General features: G+C 45.5%; 1 protein-coding gene across 2 annotated transcripts; it reads right to left on the bottom strand.

Annotated features, from left to right (window-relative positions):
• Nucleotides 1-1588: 1588 nt before the first annotated feature.
• Nucleotides 1589-13909, bottom strand: TFAP4 (transcription factor AP-4). 2 transcript variants are annotated; one of them, XM_075285971.1, is made up of 7 exons: nucleotides 13785-13909; nucleotides 6189-6354; nucleotides 5443-5541; nucleotides 5049-5219; nucleotides 4678-4806; nucleotides 4298-4459; nucleotides 1589-2875 (listed from the first exon to the last, which is right to left on the bottom strand). In XM_075285971.1, exons 1-7 carry the CDS (start codon nucleotides 13871-13873, stop codon nucleotides 2702-2704), a joined length of 990 nt encoding a protein of 329 aa, XP_075142072.1. In that variant the 5' UTR covers nucleotides 13874-13909; the 3' UTR covers nucleotides 1589-2701. The 2 variants fall into 2 exon arrangements, with proteins under 2 accessions (XP_075142072.1, XP_075142073.1); XM_075285972.1 differs by lacking the exon at nucleotides 4678-4806.
• Nucleotides 13910-21568: the final 7659 nt, after the last annotated feature.

Below are 21568 nucleotides of genomic sequence, written 5' to 3'. Positions count from 1 at the left end.
AAGAACACACTGGCACAAGGTCACTGCCAAACGCCATCGTCTTGGCTCAGTGAATAAGAGGTTACTAAAAGCGAACCCACTGGCTGGTCGCAGCGAAGCATCCATTGTAGGTATTGAACCTAGCTAATCCATTTATTAGAGGTAGAGGCATCTCGTGCCTCAGCCTCACTAAGGTGATAGGACCTGGATGTCTCCGCTGTGTCTAGACAGTAGGTACGCCTCAAGTATGGCCATCACCTAAAATAATCTATGTCTTCCTTTCGATAATGTAAAGATTGCTGGGTTAAGACATGGTCGGCCTACTTAGCTACTAACCCCCCTTTTTAGGCAAATAATTCTTCTAGCAAACTCATCTGTTGCGAGGCGGGAGACCGTCCCTAGTCACGGGTTACAGCATAGTCCTATGAGGGAGTATCCTTTACCTACAAGCAAAGAAGGCGGCCATTTTGTGGATCTAAAGTGGGTCTCCGTGTATTTTTATATAAGATAGGTATAGAAAAGTATGTTGAGCCTCCGAGTCTGTCCTGTGTCCTTACATGGGACTTAAATTCAAGCCATTCATTTCAAATGGCTTCAGGATGGACAAGTCGGCCTGACACCAGTCAAACCATGCTATACCCATCTCAGAGCCAAGGGCAATATTGCTCGGTGCCAAGACCACCCCACGATTATCTGCTTACAGCAGGGGGCGCTCCACTCAGGTCTGACCCAAATGGATACCTGTCTCTAGGCCGCATTAGGGACCTTAGGTCCTGTCTCCAGCTTTGACAAACTTGACTCAACCCTGGGGGTCAATGTAATAATACAATACAGAAGGCTATAGTAGATGTACGGCTGCCGTTATTTTACTTGCCGATACTAGGCTAAGTTCACACGGAGTATTATGGTCAGGATTTTGAGGCCGTATTTGCCTCAAAATCCTGACCAAAAAGAAAGCTCCCATTGACATCAATGGGAACTGGTCAGGTTTTTTTTTCCCGGGAGCCGTTGTGTTCCGGCTCCCGGAAAAAGAAGCGAGATGCTCAGTCTTTCAGGCGGATTCGCCTCGCAACATCCGCCTGAAGATACTCCCTCCTGACTAGGCCCAGTCATTTGGGCCTAATCCGGAGCAGAGTGTGCGACTGGATGGCGATGCAGTGCACCGGCATTCAGTCGCAGCTTTCCGTTTTTTTTAACCCGGCCGTAGACTATTTCAGCAGCCACGTCATTGGAGAAGGGACGGTCTAGAACATGGTTCCTTTCAACCAGAAATAGCGCCACACCAGTCCACAGGTTGGGCATGGAATTACAGCTATAGACGCAACCTATAGACAGATGTTTTAGCAAAAAGCAGCCAGGTTTTTTAAATCCCTTAGCTAGCACAAAGGAAGACCCATGGATGGGTATATTTAAAAGGGGTCTTATACAGACTATATATACAAGTTCCTGGTAACAGCGATCACAAGAACCCACAACTTTACCCAGACTGTCTGTAGGTGATGGATACTCCCAAGACTAGGGGTATAGCAATAAAGGACATAGGTTTAATATTGCTTAACCGACCACCGTTCCTTTACACTGGGACTATTGCAATCTCCTGAAATCAGTATTAATTTTTTTTTTCTTTTTTTCAATTTTGGAAAGGTTTGGTACGGCATAGCATAGGTTTTGGCCAGAATATGCAGTAAAGCAACATTTTAGCAACTTGCATAATATCATAAGATTGCAACTATGCACGCCAGTATCAATCCAGCTTTGATCTTAGGTTCAGTCCTGGATTCCCGAACCCTGACTTCAGAGCAGATACAAAAGAACTAGGGAAAAAAAACATGAAGGCCACAGCAGCATATAGAAAAGCAAGTAACACTCAAAATATGGAAGCCAGAATGTAGTGCTAAGACTTTGCATGGTCTGTATACATATAGCTACGAACCGGGGAAAGGGGGGGGTCCCTAAGACTTTATGAAAGTTATCGTACATTTTAGAATGCAAGATCCTAAAGAAAAAAAAATCTCTTTTCTCTACAGCGCCATCGTGTGGTGGAAGAGAGTAAAAGGCCTGCACCGATTTTTTTTTCTTTTTTTCATTTTTTTTTTCTTCAGGCAGCTAAAATTGGAAAAATTGACAGAAATCGACAAATAATCACTTAAAATATGTTGGGATTGTTACGCTACATCCATAACATTGTCCCAACCAAGACAGGAGTTGAATATAGGTATATTATACACGCAGCTCTATAAAATATAGAAGTAGAAAATGTATTTATAAAGGTATAAACTGAAGGGTATGGAGAATCTGTTCATACCATACCCACTATATCATAATGGACTTATACCTATATACTGGCAAAGAGACTTTTGCAAGTGCAGGCCTTAATCCCTTTTGCAGGGAAAGCCGTAAAGAAAAAGGTCAGGAAATTGGGGAACTGCTGCAAATTTAAGGGACAGAAAAAAAGAAATGTTAAGCACCCCTACCACAATGACACTCCTCCTTTTGTCTAGCAGACCAGGACAACCCCTTAGTGCTTTTACCCTTATTCTCCCTCAACAACCTCATTACAGTATCTTTGCGGTCAGCAGTAGACCACCCTATAAACCCTACAGATTTGGTAAGGAGGCTGGCAGGGAGCAACCCCGACTGTGCTCCCTCTCTAGTACCCTCACAGCCTCCTACCCTCCAGTTCCCCCAGTCTCTTGCCCGGTCCGGGGAAGGGCAGTAGATGTCAGGGGTCCTCCATTGCATCATCCTTGTTTTGTTCTGCCTCGCTGTCATCACATTCTGTGTCCGACGCAGTGTCCGAATCTTCGCATGGGCGTGCAGCGTTCACAATGACCGCCCTTCGCTGCTCATCTTCCTGCAACTGTTTGTCTCGTGTGCCCTCTATGTGCTGTATGGCCTGGTGGAAACAGGGAAAAAGAAGAGGTCAGGCCATAAAGAGTCTCCTGCGCTGGAGGACTAGAAAGGTCTGTGCAGATAACCAACTGTTTTCAATATGCAATACTTCAATTGACTTGCGATGGTGCTGCAGGAATATTGCAAATGGACTATCCGGAGAGGAAGATACCTCAATACATAGAATTAGCGTAACTCACTGTGATGGCTTCTGATGAGTATACTAGGTCACCAGGTCCCTTCAAGTGCAGAATTCTGGTGGCAGGTGTCTTTTGCACCAACTGCATGAATTACAGGGGGAACGTTTTTGTTTAAAATGCAAGCCTTCATATTTCTTGCACTAGCAGAAGGTGCGCCTCATTTAGGATAAGAGATACACATCCCTAAATGAGGTGTAACCTAAACCAGGCCATGCACCTCAGTAAATTGGTGTAAAGGAGAATAAAATGTGGCCGGGTTGCTGGCCCCTCTTATATCCCCATTCTGGACGTTTACAGGAGGTTTCTGCCAACTGGGAAAACCCAAACAGTTCTTGCTTTCAAGTTCGAAAAACCTGTTAAATGCCTTTCCAAAGCAAACCACATCTGGTCATATACATTAGGGCAAATTTATTAAGACTGCCATATTGTAAACAGCCAGACTGGTGCAGGGGCCGAGAGATTTAGCAAGAGGCTGTGGTTGCTTCAGAAACCTGTCTGCCATCCCTGCACTAGAACTGGCATGGATAGCCACTGTAACCAACGCCAAAAAAGTGGCGCAAGTTAAAATAAGTCTGCGGTGCCAAGGTGCAGATGCTTCAGACCGCTCCAATCTCTGCGCCAAACGTGTGTCTCAATATCATCCCTCTACTCCAGTTTTCAGGTGTAGCAGGAATGACACATTTACCCCCAGTGTATTGATATTTGCTAAATAAATTTCGGCTGTATATGGAACTTCCAATTCTCAAAGTAGATATCAGGGAAGAGAGGGATTGGGTAGTGGATTTCAATATATGGCTACCAGGTGTGTGTAAGCTTACCCCCCTCTGTCTTCTAAAAACACATGTACAAGCTGAGTGTCTATGTATATACAGGGAGAGTGATTGCAAAATGTCTGCAGTGTGATCTCGTCACAAAAAAAAACAAAAAGCAAGAAAAGTCAATGAAAAGTCTGTTGCCACGCTGCAGAAATTTTGTGTGTGTGTGTGTGTGTGTGTGTGTGTGTGTGTGTGTGTGTGTGTGTGTGTGTGTGTGTGTGTGTGTGTGTGTGTGTGTGTGTGTGTGTGTGTGTGTGTGTGTACACACACACACACACACACGTCCTGTAGGTGTATATATAATATACACACAACCCCCCTGCAGGAGGAATAGCTGCTTAATATCCCAGCCCAAGACCTTGCCAACATGGCAGAAGAACTTTTACAATAAAACCCTTTCTCCCCTCTCACCTGCACAATCGTGTCCAGGTTTTGCCGGGATGTGGAAACAGAACTTATTACCGAGGAATGTCCCACAGTCACAACATTGACGTGATGAGATGTCGGAGGTGCTGGAGCGGGGACTATTACCGTGGGATGGTGAGTGGGCGCCAGGGGAACGTGTGACAGGAGCTGCAGGAGAGAGAAGTTGTTCATGTAAAACAGCCAAAAAGTGAAGATGATCAAAAAAAAGCAAAAACTAAAGTATCTAAACAATAACACAGGATTAGGCAGCAATAGGGGGGTCATCGCACCACCTTACATGTTCAACCGGTGACAGTAAGTAGTCTAATAGCATGATGGCTAATGAACAGAGGGGGGCGCTGGGGAAGAAGGATCATCTGTCTCACCTGAGAATGGAGAGGCTGGTCATCCCTGTCCAGCGACTCGTTCGATTGTCCCTGCCCTCCCTCTTCCTGGATTTGTTGAGCTATGGCCTTCAACTTTTCAGGGTACATGTGAGCTTCCAGAGCCCGCACCTGCCAGTTATATCAGTCAATTAGAAAGTTTGACCAATGATATACTACAGGGACACTAAGAACAAGCGCATGGGGATGCTACAGAACATCATGCAAGGTGCCAACCTACTGTGCCATCCTACACTGCGGACATGACTCTCCCTATAGGAAACTAAAGGGTGGGTATGACTGTATACGCCCTCTGCATGCCTCATGCAATACCATGTCTTAGAGTAGGTTCGTGCAAAGCGTTAACCATTTACCTGCTCCTCCAGCATCATCCTCACAGAACGTTCCTTGTCCAGTTGCTGCCTCAATTCGATCATTTCTCTACGAAGGTCTTCCGCTTTTTCCTCTTCCCATATATCCGGTGAGCCAATGCCTTCATCCTTGTCTTCCGCCCGTCGTCGCTTGGGGGATGAGCCATTGAACTCCTGCAATAGAGGCCATTATAGTCAGAATGACAACAATTTGCACCCATGTCATTCTAACTCTGTACAATGCTCTGGTGTATGTTGGTGCTATATAACCAAGATTAGGTTTTTTGTCTTGTTTTAATGCACACTACATTACCCAGTATGCTCTGCAGCAAGCCAAAAACTTTACATTTATGGGGCAACTTAAATATCTAGAAAGGGTAATTTTGCAACGCCTTACCTGTATAAACCGCTTGAGCTGGGTATTCTGCTGCAGTAGCCTGGTCTTCTCCTGTTCCAGGGAGAATATATAGTCTGCAGTTTGCTGCAGGATCGCTGCCTGTGCGGACAAGACAAAACAGATAAGTTACGGAAATTTTGTAATTTTTTTTTTTTAAGCCAGCAAGCAGAAAAGAAGCGCCCCCATCTATTTTCGTGCAGATTCTACCTGAACCTCCCACTAAAGTGAACGGGAGTCTTAAAAGTTTTCTACCAAGGAAAAAAACACTTCCGTTGCAGATTCTGCACAGGGAGACCCACTGCAAAATGGACCACGTGAAATTGAGAAGTTGACACTAAACTATTCCATCCTGTATTACCCTATCCACCCATTCTTCACTGGGTCAGCCATCTATAACCATCCCATTGCTCTAGTTAGTGTTAAAGCTGCTCATCTAGTCTCAGGCTGTATAACAGCAATGTCATTCAATCCAACCAATTAATAAGAGTGTGATGAAACAGCATCTTTACAGCATGCAGTAAAATGAGTATGTATTGTCTTCTTAGTAGACTAGAGTACAGCTGACATCTAGTGGTCAATGTGAAAACTGCAATAATAACAATTCCATATAGATTAAAATGATATCAAAATTAATACACAAATATCCCACAGGAAGGTATCAGGAATCCTGTCACACGAAATTGTTAACCCCTCACCCAATAGATTACTCGATTCGCCAAGATAATCAAAGCCCCAACGTTACACACCTTGCTTAGCTTTTCCCCATCTGTGTGAGGAATTAGCGTTTTCAGAGACTGGAAGCCGGCGTTGATGCTCTGCATGCGGCGACGTTCATTGCTATTAGCGATTTCCCGACGTATCCGCCTTTCCTGGTCCCGTTGCGTCTCTGGCGTCAAAGGGATGTTCGCTAGGCTGAAAACAGAACATAATTATTGAAGGGAAATCAAACAATTCTTTGATACGTTACAGATGCACGCTTATAAGTCCCGTACTAGCGCACACATATCTTCTGTAGCCAGCGCTTAGCGAAGGAGGGGTTAAGAGCATATTCGGCCTCCATAGTGCGACCTATTAGGCACCTCTGTGTGTGGCCTCTCACAGGAAAGGATGGAAGCCGGATCTGAGGACCCCCCTTTCATCCCCTCCTGTCTGCCCTGAGGGCTCTGTAATAATTTCCAGATGACAATATCAGAAGGGGGAACGAAGGCAGCTGACCCCCTGAGGGTGGAATGAGGGAACTCCAGCTTCCTGCTCCCCGCCAAATCTGTTCCCCCCTCCGATAGTTGGGATTAGTCACAGGACATGATTAACCGGAGGACAAAGCGCAGCAGCAAGACACCTCACAGCAATGGGATGTTAGAGATGCCGTCCATAAATCCCATCCATAATATCTGGCTCCACTGGCAATAAAACTGTTTACACATCCTGTTATTTCCAGCAGACGAAACCAGAAAGCTCTTAAAGCGCACTTGTCAACAACACGGTGGAAGCGGCCATTTTATGAGCTGAGGCAATATTCAGCCAGTTAAATTCACAAGGATCAGGTACCTGCAGAGGCACAGCCAACCTCGCGCCTCTACGCAGGGTGGTTTAAGTTGGAAAACGGCCATGTCTGCTTCACACAGTGGGGGCCAACGTTTATTAGGACCTCCACAGGAGTTATGGGGCAGATTAAAGATGGGTTTTGAGTGGAGTTATACTTTAATACCGCCATATTGTTACCGGTATTCTAACATTCAGATAGCTCCCTCTAAAGCAGGTGTAGGGAACGTACGGCTCTCCAGCTGATGCAAGACTACAACTCCCAGCATGCATACTGGCTCTGCTGTTCTTGTATCTCCCATGGAAGTGAATGGAGCATGTTGGGAGTTGCAGTTTCACAGCGGCTGGAGAGCTGAAGGTTCCCTACCCCTGCCCTAAAGGAAGTCATAAGACTCCATATTATATGGAGAATTGACCTGGAATAAGGTTTCTAAAGGATTAATTAAATAGGTGCAGTATAGCCTAATAGACGTCCATAGGAGCCAATTTGCACAACAGAGATCGGAGACAGTCAAGGCCGAAAACAAAAAAAAGTAGGGATTTAGAGTTTAACTATTCCATCCCTGTGTCGGCCATTTTTTGTCTCTTCATGCTAGATTCTACCTATACACCTCCAATAGCTTTCAGCTGAACACTCGAGGTATTCCGTCAACAATTGCTCCTCCAATACGCACATGCACGCAGTTCTGCTGAGCATGCATGTGTCTCTAGGATAGCATTGCACTGTGACTTTGGCCATGACCAAAGATCTCCATGTCACCGTGCAACCCCCACTCCAACGTAAGTGAAAAGATCCACTAAGTAGCTCTTGCCTTAAGGGGGACAGAAAACCAGTCGTCTGGCAGTAGCTTATCTCCTGTGGAAACAAAGGATCAGGCATGATAAGAGAACATTCACACTGTGCAGTTAACATGCACTTCTGATGCAGCTTTTCAATTTTACAGCTGAAACATAAAATTGCATTAAGTTTTAATTGCACCGTGTGAATGTTCCCCAGGATTCCTCATACCTGTTCCTCCTTCCTTTCCCAGATATCATCTCTCGGCGACCAGTCCCACAAAAACTGGGACTTTTCTCTAAGGCTAGGTTCACATCTGTGCCGGGCTATACGTTGTTCAGGTCTGCCAAGGAACCCAAACGACAGAGTCAGACCGCTAAAACAGCAGTTACCCACTGACCCCATTATAGGGTCTGCCAGGTGTCCTCCGTTTTCATATTGAAAACTGCAAAGAGAAAGGTCCCCCATGCAAGGTCCTCCTGCTGATTTCTGGCAGAGCCTTCGGTGCACGTGAACTTAGCCTTATGACCATGGTTGGAATGAGTGTCTTTAATGGCACAACCCCTTTAACCCGAGGTCAGATAGTTTACAGAGAACCTGACCTGAGGTCTGTGGCCAGTTCACACTTTCACATTGTATGAGGACATTAGTGTTGACACTGTGTACACAAATAACAATTCTTGCAAATAAAACCAGAGGCAATAAAATCCAGATTAAAGAGTCTCTCCGACTTTAGATAACATGCATTATTGGCCTATGAACACGCGGCTTCCTTATTGCACTGTGTTATCAGGCCAGCAAGTGGAGAAGCTGCAGGTTATCTCAATGCAAGTGAAAATCAAGGAGGCCCTTTACAGTCACACATACCCAACCTAGGAAGCCAAAGGCTGGTCTTACACGGCCGTAATGTAAGTCTGCAATTGAGAGTTTTCAATTGCGGACACATTATATTCAATGTGGCCTCTTACATATTTTATCCGTGGTGTGGTCGGGCTGCAATTTATAGGACATGTCCGTAATGGCCCATAGAACTCTATGGGCGAGTGCGGCAGGACACGGACATCTGCGGAGTCTATGTTGCCGATCAGCAACTTGCGGACTGTACATTCAATACGGTCGTGTAAGACCAGCCAAAAACTGGATTTTTTTTTCTTTTTTGCCTCGGGTGGGATTGCAGACTTCATCATCTGCAATGAATACCACACATAGCTAGAAGAGACAGGAACAACTATAATTACACCTCTATATACATCTCTCCGGAAGTATACAGGCATAGGTAGTGACAAATAGCATGGCTGTTCACCCTACTTTCTAAGATAGGGACAACAGGAAGGATCAACTTTGTTATTACCAATTCAAGCGTGCGCACACACACACAAGCATGCTTATAGCCAGCACATGGATGGCATACATGTACCCAGATGACTCCATGGCCCCTTTCACTTTTCTTACGGCGCCCAGGCAGCAAAACGGCCAGGTATAGGACTTGTCCTGAATTTTGCCCTGGGCTCATTGTTGCAAACAAAGGTGTGTGCATGCACCATAGAGATGAAAGGGTCAGTGTCCTAGCCATGTTTTGCACACTGACCAAGCACACAGTCGAGTGCATGTACCCTTACCCTGTATGCACAGTTCTGCCATGTTGTAGGTGGTTGTACAGTCATATACTTTATAGAAGCTCTGCCTACTATGCTGCACGATATAGAACTCAACATTATAGCCTACAAAGTGACAGGACTAAAATATATTGCATGTGCAGATGAAGACATGTAACCTAAGGCTAGACAGACCTGTGCTACAAGATATCCAACAGAAGATTGATGTGCAAATGCAGTTTGCTAGAGATTCGAGTTGGGTGATCTTCTCTAGCTTCAAGCCAACTATAGTGCTTTCTAATTTTATGTACTATGGGGAGCTGCTACCCTATACCGCTGCTAATGCTGTGGTCCCAGGATACGATTGATCATTTCCTATAGAATGACATAGGGTGCAGCGCTAGTGCAATGAAATACAAGCACAAAATCCAGGGACAGGACTGGCATATTGATAAGCACCCTTTAGTCCAAGCCCACATTACTACCCGATACCCATTCAAGTCAATGGGAGCTGATCTAACAGTGCGGATGCCCGGGCCTCTATACAGGTCACAAAGCCAACCATAGTATAGTACACAGAGCAGAAGAACCCCTGAACAGCTGATCTGTACAGAGGCTGGCATTGACCAGACACTGAGAATCCCTTTAAGGATAGGTCCGCACAGTAAATTTAGCCGCGACCAAATATTGCCATATCGACCTGCAAATCCTTCATGAATGAAGTCACATTATGACCCTGAGGATGCCAAAACGGCCACAAAGAAAATCCAGCAGTGCTCAATATTTTTGCAAGTAGAAGTCAAAGTTGCAGCACCCGCAAGGTCACAATGTAGTCCCATTCACTTACATCAGTGGAGGAGTCACAGGGCGGTATCGTGTAAGGGGCCACCATGTACCCTAGCCTAAATGGGAATGGGCTGCAAAAGGGCCATAAATATAACATCATAGGACTATGAAGAGGCCACAACGCTGGTCTGGATGACATCAGCTCAGCCAACAGCAGTCAGATCCCCATTGACCCAAATTCTAACATTGCTGACCTAGGTGTAGGGGCACACGGTCAGGTTTTTGTTGCAGTTCTTGAAGCCAAAACCAGATGTGGATTATAAAGGATTATTTATAGGTTCTTACCCATCCCTGGTTTTGGCTACAAAAAATAAAAACTGCACAAAAAAACCTGAGCTTGTGTCCTTACGCTCAGAGGTGAAACCTCTTAATCTGTTTCTATGGGCAACAAGGCCTTTTCCCATAAATGCAGCGATTCTATAATTAGATTGTAAAGGGACAACAAATCTCAAGCCCTCGCTAATAAAAAGAGACGTCCGGATTAATCACAGCGATACCAGAGGTTTAAAAAAGTCCAAAAACAGCCATGACATGGCAAAAAGAAGCAGAGTGTGCGTTGTATACGACAGGTTACACCAGCGTCATAGATATACTCCATCTTAGGCTAGGTTCACACGGCGGAATCTGACGCCGAATTTGAAGCAGACGCAACCTCAATATCAGTGACAGATTCCGACCCGTTCTTCCTCCATGTTTTCAATGGGAGGCAGAGATAGACAAAAGGCGATAATAAAAGCGTCCTGCCGATTGCGCCGTGGATTTCATGATCCAAAACTCTCCTTTAATTGGGCTCATTCATAAGTGGCGGAAAATGAAGAGGAATCCGAGACGGATGTCCAACCCGAATTTCTCTTCAGTTTCCGCTCGTGGGCTACCTGTGATGGGACGCTGATGCTGGGCATTGGATTCCACTGCTAATTAGGCCCAGATGAATTGGGTGTCTAACCTCTCGTTCACATCTGTGTTTGGTAATCCATTCGCGGAGTCTGCCGAACGGACTACCGAACACATTTACAAGCACTGTGCAGTAAAAGCACACGGACCCCATAGACTATAATGGGGTCCGTGTGCTTGCTGTGAGATCTCCGTACGAATCATGCAGAGAGGAAAGTAGATTGTGAAGTATTATCTTCTCTGCATGTTCCCTGCGGAGATCTCGCAGCAAGCACATGGACCCCATTAGTCTATGGGGTCCGTCTGCTTTTACTGCACCAGCGCTTGCAAACGCGTTTGGTATTCCGTTAGGCTGGGGTTCTCCCCAAATGGATTAGCAAACCCAGATGTGAACGAGGGGTAAAGCTGTGGAATCTGCCCCAAGATCGAATGGGGTCTTATTTCTGTCAGTGACCCACTGCCATCTCTGCCTACCATTCAAAACAGAGAGGCAGAATCTGGATTGGAATCAGCCACGGATTTGGGGGTAAAATCCACCCCCAAATCCGCAGGAGGTTCCTCCGTGTGAACTTACCCTTAGGCTTTCTCTGAATCTGTTCCATTATAAAGACAAAGGATGCAAACCAGGAACATTGCCTGTATTGCGGTCCATCATTTTACCGGACACCGTCGCATACTACGCTATTGTGTCCACCATTTTTGCTTTAACGGACGCAGGCCCCAAAACCTGAGAACCCCCGATATTGCCAACCCATATTACTCTCCAATGGATAAGATATTTATAGACAAAATTGTGGACAATTCCTTTAAAACCAAACATCATTCGGTAAATTTGGGGGCCAATAAAAAATAAAAGTTTTGATACAATTTCCTAATTTTAGTTTTTGGTATAAATGTAGGAATTTATTAAGGGATCCCCTTATGCTGCAAAAGGAGAACACAGAACTTCAAACTTTATTTAAACTATGATGACAAAGCAGACAAGACAGTGAGGGATGACGTCATGTGTGTTGCAGCACGTAGTGGTTACAGGCTCTGCCACACGGGCGCCTGGAGCTGCAAACACTGGTCACATGACCTGCCCCTGTGCCACGCTTTGTGCTTAGGAGAAAGCATGGTCAGCCGCTGACTACATCTCCCGGCGTCCCTTGCGCCGCCGCACTACACTTCCCGGCAGGCTGTGCGCTCCGACACTCCTACTCCAGGCGGGCTGCAGAGTCACGGCCAGGCCTGTCTGCGCTATAACAGCTCCCACTCCCCCCTCAGCGTGGAAACAGGCGGCAAGGTCACCAATGAGAGCCAAAACGGGCTCCAGAACCCCAGCCAGTCCCTCTAAGACATTATAAGATGTCTCTGTGGCCCCCTCACCTCAGCCATAGTGACAATAACACCACGAGTAGGGCAGTATTAAGGAGGGGGCGTGTTACACACTGGACTCACACACTTGTGCTGCCATATAGTCCTAATACACACGTGTATTGATACCTATGTGTATAGATGACCTTGTGTGACTACAAACACCAGAACCGCACAAATTCATCAACGCGTTTCCAGTCGAATCTGCGCCGCATCAAGATTGACCACAGCCTGTCGCAACAATTCGTGTCACTGTTTTATCCGTTAGGAATTGGCCACGATGAACCAGGACCGTATTTCGGAATCCAATATCGTAACGCTCGGGTTTAAGGCAAAATGGTTACCGCTTTGGCTTCCGATAGCCAAAAGGTGACTGGCGCTCGTGGTTCGGTTTTGCGCCAGGGTCAAACGAAGTTTTTCGTTAAGAGGTTACGCAAAATGGATACCAAGTCAAGGAGTATAAGAAAAGGAGAACCGCGGTACGCCAACAGGGTTATCGGAAGCGAACCAAATCCTCGCTCGCTTACGGCGTAAACGTATCGATAGGAATCGCAGCGATTGAGCGATACAGTCGCGTGACCACGCATAGGCCGATCGTGACCTTGTACCGAGCCCCCACAACTCCATCCAGGCACCCCACATCGTCCGCCAGTCTTTACTTCCTCCTACTATGACCTTGTGCACACAGCATGGCATGATAATAGAAAGAAGCGGCATCCTGTAACCAGGCAAGCCACAAAGCCAACATTAGCATGCCACACTAGGAGCTGGAGGACTACAGGTGCCAGCACACCTGATGCCTATAGCCCAGCAGTCCACAAGTCCTCAGGTGCTGCCTTGTCTGCCTGGAGCCCAATTGCTTGTGAAATCAGCTGACTGACCAGGAGGGGGGTGTGTTGTGTGTGGCTGGGGCAGGAGCTCGCATTGTATTTAAATGCCCCTAGTTACCCTGAGAGGGGCAGTTGGGGAGGGCACAGGGGGCTGGCTGGAGGCAGGAGCAGCAGGTTTCCTTGGCAGTGTTTGCATGCTCCCTGAGCTCAGCTCTGCAGCATGGCCGAGGCACCACGTGGGTCTGTTTGCAAGTGACAAACCTGCCCCTGCACCCTTTAAAAAGCCCTTTTCCCCACTTCCCCTGACTCACCCCATCCCTATGGGCTACCCCTTACCCCTCCAGGGTGCATTTTGGGGTGCAACTCGCCCCTTCTAAGCCACCCCCTTCCAAACACAGCTGAGCCCCCCTCCCCTTCTTCCCTGCAAGGTGATCTAAGGAGATCTGCAGCATGCAAACCCAGCAGCAGCCATGTGCACTGCCACCAGGCATGGGTACCTACCTGCACAGGCCACCAATGACTTCTTTTTCCGTCTTCCTGAAGTGTTGCAGGGAGGGTACTTTCTGCGCGGGCATCATGAAATACTCCATAGCAATCAGCAGGAGGACCAACCTCCACCCCCCCAAAAAAAAACGTGTATCCCTCCCACCACCCCCCTGGTAGCGGCAGCAGCTCCCCCCTTTTGCTTCTGCTTTGTGGGCTCCCTGATCAGCCTTATTGATTAGGTGATGGTGCATGCAGGGGATCAATGGTGTAGTGTGTAGGATGTCCCAGATGATCAGGGGGAGGTGTCTGTCTCTCTCCTTGTGTTCTGCCTCTCAATGTGAGTGTGTGTTTGCAGCTGATGTCTGTTTCAAGGCGGGAAACAGCTGGTGAGAGATCAGAAACAGCACCCCTCCCCCTCCCTCCAGCCTAGTCACCCCCCTCCTCCTACCCACAGCCAAATCCCAGCCCTTCTTCCGCAGAGTAAGGCATTGCATGTAAACAAAGGACTATTTGCAAAGCGTTGCATGACCTGCTGCAGTGGCAAGAGGGCAGGCTTCTGCGGATCTGGCACATGCATCGTGCCCAAGGGGTGCCAGGGCTAAATTGGGCTTACATTTGGGGTGCAAAGGAAGGTGCAGGGGTAAGGGGTGGGGTAACAGAAGCTTGAATGGGGAGGATGAGAGCTGATCTGGCTGCATGCGCCACGCTTGGGTGATCAGTCCCATCAGCTGACAGCTTGGCAGAGAGGAGAGCAGGGGAAGGAAGGAGAAGAAAAGGAGAAAAGACCTGAGCACATGGTGTGTGCCTGCATCATCCCCTAACCCCTGCACTGCCAGGGAGGCCTGCTGCTACTGCAGAACACATTGGGGCATGCAGTGCCTGGGGAAAGCTGGATTTACACTTATCAATTTATATCCCGCTGATATGTTATTGCTGATCATAGACTAAAAAAAAAGACAAACTATCTCTGATGCACAAACTACATCATGCATGAAAAAAGCAAAACATCCAGTGTTCTTAAAAAAAAAGCTACATCTCATGCACTTTTGGTCCCATAAAAATCAAAAAGATCTTCCAGAATTTTCTATTTTTCCCAATCCTGGAAGAAAATTCTTATTGGAAAATATTTAAATAGTTGTAACGAAATTTGGCTTTATAATTATGGATTTATTTCCCCTCTGATATAATAATTAAAATTACTTATAAAATAATAGATCTGGTGCACTTTCGGTCCCATAGAAAGTAACAGAATGTTCCAGAATTTTCTATTGTTATTTTTTAAAAAAAAAAAAAAACCTGAAAAAATATACACTTAGATGGTGCCTACTTTTGTAAGAATTTTTGTACCAATATATGGATTTATTTCCCCCTTCGATGTGTTGCTCTGATATGTTATTAGCAGGTCATGCACAAAAAGTAATAAATCTCACGCGTTTTCAGACCCCTAGAAGTTAAATAGAAGGGTTTTTTTTAACCTGCAAATAAGGAAAACAAGGCACAATTGCGTATACCGTATACACTCGAGTATAAGCCGAATTTTTCAGCACAGTTTTTGTACTGAAAAAGCCCCCCTCGGCTTATACTGGAGTCAAGGAAAAAAAAAAAACCTTTTTTTTTTTTTTTTTGGGGGGGGGGGTCCACAAATTCAGGGAAGGGGCAGACAGACAACCAAAACACCCCCTCCCCAGCACCAGCAACTACTGCACCCAAAAACTCCAACCATTTTAATTTTTGAAATTTTCCAGTAGCTGCTGCATTTCCCCCCCTCGGCTTATACTCGAGTCAATAAGTTTTCCCAGTTTTTTGTGGTAAAATTAGGGGCCTCGGCTTATATTCGGGTCGGCTTATACTCGAGTATATACGGTATTTACGTTTTTTTTTTAAACATTATTTGTAACAAGAAATAAGAACCTGGTTCTGTTTTACTAATGCTAAGTTTTTAGATCTTACTACAGAGTCCTAGGGTAACCGCAGTCCCAGCTAAGTGAATGATATTGGTTAATCTCATCATACGGGGTGCATTTGCTGTCGCCCCTGGACCCGAAGGTGGTCAACATAACATTTAAAACTTTGTCAAGTGACACAAAGTAGGTAGGGGCCCCCTTACAGATTTTGGAATCAAGTTACACCTCTGCTTCTCAGTGTTGGGTAATCCTAATGGGAATGGGATCCAAAATGGAGAACCCCATTAAAATTGTTTCCCCATTAACAACGCTTCTCCTCTATGTTCAGGATCACAAGAGTCGGAGGTGGGTCCCTTGGGCGCAGTATGCCGCTTTCTTTGTTGGTCTCATAACAATGAATAGATCGGTGATCACATGTGCACAGAGGTGTAATAGGATTTCATTCTTGGCCCCAATGCAAAATCTGTAATATGGCCCCCACTTACAGTGTCATAGCTAGAGTATTGATGTCTTCTTATGTTGTGCAGAGGCCACTGGTCCAAACAGTAGGACCCCCTGCTGTTAGAAACATCTCCTAGCCTTTGTTTCCTTTGTTGTTACTGGACAATCCCTTTAATGGTTCTCTTTCTCTCATTACCAGGTTGATTTGTTTTGGGACTTTCCTCTCCTGTCCTCCTGAGGCTCATCACCATAATGCAGCATTGTTCTGGTCTCCATGGACAGACCCTTCGGACACCTGCAGTGCTATTGATGATAGGGTAAGTGATGTTTGTCACCTCTTCTGTCACTGCTGTCAGTCTTAGGATCAGTCAGTCCTCTTAGTGCTATAAGTACCCGGTCATAAATCTTCCTGGCTGTCATACGTCTGCCTTATTGAGTCATGCAGGGTGATGGCAGCAATGAACATATTTATTATACATCTGTATATGTATCTTTATCCTATATATTGCTATTATTGTGTATTATTACAAGGCAAGACTACCAACAAGGACAGTATACGGATGTCAGGATTCCAGATATGAACAAGGGAATGCACAAAATGACTAAAAGGATGGGGGACCCCACAGTATTTTCAGCACCTATGTAACAGAGGTGACCACACTGAATCTACACCAAACCTTCCCGTGTTCCGCTCTACCTGCTCTAGGCAACAACCTAGAATAATAAAGATAACAGTACAACATGTGAAGATACAAAAATGGCCCATGTAAGTCTAGCCTAGTGTGCCACATGGCATACACTGTAAATGGACAACTATTATAGTCACTATAGTCTATATTAAGTCACCTTCAGCCAAGGTTTTGAGAAGAGGTCCCCCATGATTCTGCTGAGGGCAACATAGTAGTTTGGAAGTTCCCCACCCACATATTCCATTGGGCCGGAGGTCATTTTCTAGTGGACTGTTAAGGGCACCGTATACCATTTTGCTAAATTCTGATTAATCACTCGCAGTTTCTCGGTGTCTCATGAGCTGCTCTCTTCTTCTGGAAGGCCTCAATGTGTACATGATATTAGGGGAAATGTATACAATGGTGTCTGTGTCAATAGGGAACAGATGCATTGGTACATAAAGTCCTCCAAGGCATGATCTAGCTAATAGCAACCCCTTTAACATTCTGGTCATTGAGTGAATGTTATCCGTCTCCAAAATATCTTGTATTGTATATGAGGCGGATCCATCATGGACTTAGGCCGGGGCCCCACGGACCGGAAACGCCGCAATTTGCCCGCAGCGTTGTACAGTGCAGGCATGCGAATCCCATCCCCTCTTTGCGGAAAAGATCGCAGCGTGTCCATTGTGGCTTTGCAAATCACAGCATGTCAATTATATCTACAGATACGCCGGTGGCTTTCCCGTAGATATAATGTTAAGAGAAAGTCCGCAGAGGAAAACTCTGTGAACTTTCTCTTAAAAGCGCTGCGGAAAGAACCGCAATGTGATCACGCAGCGTTTCTTCCTGCAGCGCTTTAGTGCTGTGGATACGGCCTGTGGGACCCTAGCCTCAGGGTTAGTTCACACGGGGAAAAATGGTCAGGATTTTGACGTGGAATCTGCGTCAAAATCCTGCTCAAAAAACCGCCTCCCATTGAAATCAATGGGCGCCGGTCATTTCCTTTTTCTGCGAGTGGGAACAAACCGAAGAAAAGAAAGAAGCGAGCTGCCCTTTCTTCTGCTGATTCAGCCGCAGTAATCTGGCTCGCGACACCTCCCTCCCGACTAGGCCCATTCATTTGGGCCTAATCCAGAGCAGAAAGCCGCGACTGTTGGAAGCCGCAACAGTTGTAGCTAGCCGCGTTTTGGTCCGGATTCTGACACGGCTTACCACGTCAAGATCCGGACCATCCACCGGAAAAGCGGCACCGCGGCAAGCCCCCATACACTAGCCCTTATAGGCATTTCATTAGAAATTTTCAGAGGTCGAATAATATTCTAATTATTTTACATATCATACACTATAATACATATTAGTCTAAAAAGGTGCATATATAATATCTATAGACTTGTACTTATACTGTTCTACATATAATATACTAGAAATAATACAATATAATATGATTCTACCAAATGTTTCTATATAACTGTACTTAAACTATTCTACATACAATATATCACTCTACAATATAATCTCTTCTACATATAATATATTATTCTATTCTATATGTTACTCCAATAAATATTAGTGTATCAAGTCATCCTGTAGATATTATTTTATTCCCAGGTTGGGGGTAAGTTTCAGATTTTGAATGAACTGAAATTGTAATAAATTATGCGACACAAAATTGCAAAAAAAAAAATATATATTTTTTTTCACATTAGGTCATGAAGCAGCAAATCTTCCAGTGTCGGTAACCAATTCATCTCTGTAGTTATCCCAAGCGAAGGCGGTGGTTTATGGCGATGCTGTGATGAGGAGGGCAGGCATTGAGCTACTCTTTAACTGTTTGCTCTGCTTTCAAGCATGTCCTTCTGGCTCAGTACAAAGGTAGGAGAGGAGCAGGTGTTCCATAAGAGATAATGTCACTGCAGTCAGTCACTGTCTGGGCAGGTTACTGTCTGGGGAAACAATCTACACATGCTGATAGCAATGCACAATAGGCTCACATAGACCCGGTCACATTGTCTTAGCGGAAAAAGCACAGCTAATGTATTCAGAGCATGTGTTGTACCTATTGGTTTCCAATGCAGTATATAGCAGGCGTGCTTAAAGTTTCTATATACGATGGACATTAGCGTTAGCAGTCCTGGTATGTTTTACCTTATCCTGGTCTCTAAACCTGGGCCTTTCAACTTGCACAGATTGTCAGGGCATTCTGGGAATTGTAGTTACAATAACTAGAGAACCACAACAAAAGAGTGCTGCACATGCACCTCCTTTGAGATATCGACCCAAATTTACTATTGTCTATTGTGTAAGTAGACATTGGCCTAGTTTGGGCTAAAATTTTTCGACATGAAACAAATATGGCTTCTCAGAAAATGCACCACCTGGCTCAAAGAAAGCCAACTGAAAGGTGCTATAAATGTAGAATAAACAGTGTAAAGGGACATCGGAGGTATCATCTGGTATCAGTCCCTATGATAAATCTGCTGTAGTTTCAGACTGCCTGTCTACGTTTAGTAAATCTGGTCCATTCCCTTTACAGGCTTCATTGGGTTAAACTGACATGGCAGCTGATTCAAGAACGGCTTCTTCCCGGCTCGGCTTAGCAATAGCTGTATCAACCGTGTTGGAAAACCTGCCATAGGGGCTCAGAGGTTTTGTGACAGGTAAATGGCTTATTATGCTGAGTTTAGGATAATAAGAAAAGGTTGAGGCCGGGGCTACACATGGCATAATCGCAGCGAGTTAGCTATTCGGGAGAATCGGCTGATCCATTGCGATATACATTGCCAGTGTAGACGATGGGAGTTAAACAATCCAATATACACACTGCTAAAAGATCCCACAGTATAAAGTGTATTGCTGTGTGGGTTTGAACTAGCTACGGGTCAGTTTCTCACCGTGGGTTGGTGCAGTTTTTGAGATGTAAACTGGACCAAGCACTGGGGTAAAAAAAAAGTCAATTTCAGCTGTTTTTTGCTGCAGTGAGTCCACTATGGGCTGATACCTGCAGCGGAGCCGCTATCTATGGCCACTTAAAAAAAAAAATAAAGAATTGAAACGTATTACTCACCTCCCCACCCCCCTGCCCTCCTGTGCTACTGCAGCCAGTTATTGTCTAAGTGGTGCCAAGAGGAACCAGAACGTACAGAAACCTTACAAGAAGTGTAACAGAGGCACGATCGCTATGCTTAAGATTGTCAAGGACAACTAGGTCTACACAGCAACTTTATTCGCAACTCCCGACGCGCAACCAAAGTTTGCCATGTTGCCCTGCGACGCCTTTACTAATGTTAGTGAATGGAATCCAATGTGACCTCATTCATAACATTAGTGAACGAGTCGCTGGACATCATGGCAACCTTTTTGTTTTTGGAGTTGCAGCCACTGTCATAATGTAGCCCTAGCCTAAAAGGATTCTGAGCTGTGGACAAACCCTATTTTGTGCCTGAATAATAAGCAGATCCCTTCTTGGTTCCTCCAATAATAAGATATAATCTGTGAAGAACCTGGCAATAAGACACCATGCACACCGACCGAGTGAGCATGCAATGTGGGGCTGAGATTGCAGTGGAATTCACTCGGATGACATGTCCGAGTGCGTTCGGTGATACATTCATGTCTACGGGGCCTTCCAACCCGTTCCAATGACACTGATGATTATACAGCAGGTCCTATCCCTGCTCCTTATCATTGGAACAGAATGAATCAGAGGCGTCCATAGACGTGAATACATAACGGAATCCCCTCGGATGTCATTGGGGACCCCCCTCCTATTAACATAGAATTCACTAATAGAGTCTATACAACCTGTACACCATATGACCTGCCCATGCACAGAATATAATTCTGCACAGATGCATTCACTATCTACTGTATGAAAGCTAGGAATATGTGCCGTGACCAGAGTAACAGATCACTATTTATTCAGGTGTTGAATGACTTTTATGCACTTACCTGTTTACAATTTTTAACAGTTGGAAATGTAAGAAGCGGAGAATACAGAACACAAGGGACCTGCGAGTGGCTAAACATTTTATTTCCTCCACATTCACCACAGCGTCCTCCCACGCACCTCGTGTACACTCTGACAATAACCCACTCCTAATTCCAGGCCGTCTCCCAGCCACACCCTGCTCCTGAACTCACCACACAACACTGGCGGCCTCTTGTTTCATCTCATACATGCAAAGTGAAGCCTGCATATGGCTGCAATCACAGGCACGGCTTCTGCAGATAGTCTGCAGGCCCAGGAGTAGGAGGAATGAGCAGCTCAGTAATATCCTGAATACCAATTATGAAAGACATAGACGTGTCGTGCTGGATATTGTCATGGAGAGGTATCGGTTAGGACTGAACGGCGGATTATGTAACGCAGTTGCTGCCTGAGGAGCCATCAGGTGATAGTTGTGCTCCAAAGGAATGCAGTGAGTCACTCGACATGTGCAAACCTTTGACTGTGTTCACATGTGATCCAAAAATTTTACACTGCAGAACGATCATGTGTATACTGTACAAATGCTCTTTAGGCTGTATTCAGCCAGCTGTAATGTGCATGTATGATTCAGGGCTGTTTTAACACATTGGTGGGCCCAGTGCAAAGGTAATAAGTGGGCCCCTTCATCACCACCCCATAGAAGTAACTGACCTGAACAAATTATAATGTCCCCTCAATAACCCCCACATAGTGTAATGCCCCTTAGTGGTCCTCACATAGTATAATGCCTAATAACCACATACAATATAATGCCACTCGAAGGACAGAAAGAGGGATAGAATGTGCCATAAGCCG

The sequence above is a fragment of the Leptodactylus fuscus genome, chromosome 8, assembly GCF_031893055.1.
Source record: "Leptodactylus fuscus isolate aLepFus1 chromosome 8, aLepFus1.hap2, whole genome shotgun sequence".
Taxonomy (NCBI): domain Eukaryota; kingdom Metazoa; phylum Chordata; class Amphibia; order Anura; family Leptodactylidae; genus Leptodactylus; species Leptodactylus fuscus.
The sequence above is the reverse complement of the archived record's forward strand: the minus strand, read 5'-3'. Positions and strand labels throughout refer to the sequence as shown.

Bases quoted from the DNA above. Each gene is read 5' to 3' on its own strand.
- TFAP4 (XM_075285971.1), bottom strand. From the start codon at position 13,873: ATGGAGTATTTCATGATGCCCGCGCAGAAAGTACCCTCCCTGCAACAC. The intron at 6,355-13,784 runs GTAGGTACCCAT...TTCTGTTTTCAG, and splicing joins GTCATTGGTGGCCTGTGCAG to CCTAGCGAACATCCCTTTGA. The intron at 4,807-5,048 runs GTAAATGGTTAA...TATAACTGGCAG, and splicing joins GGATGATGCTGGAGGAGCAG to GTGCGGGCTCTGGAAGCTCA.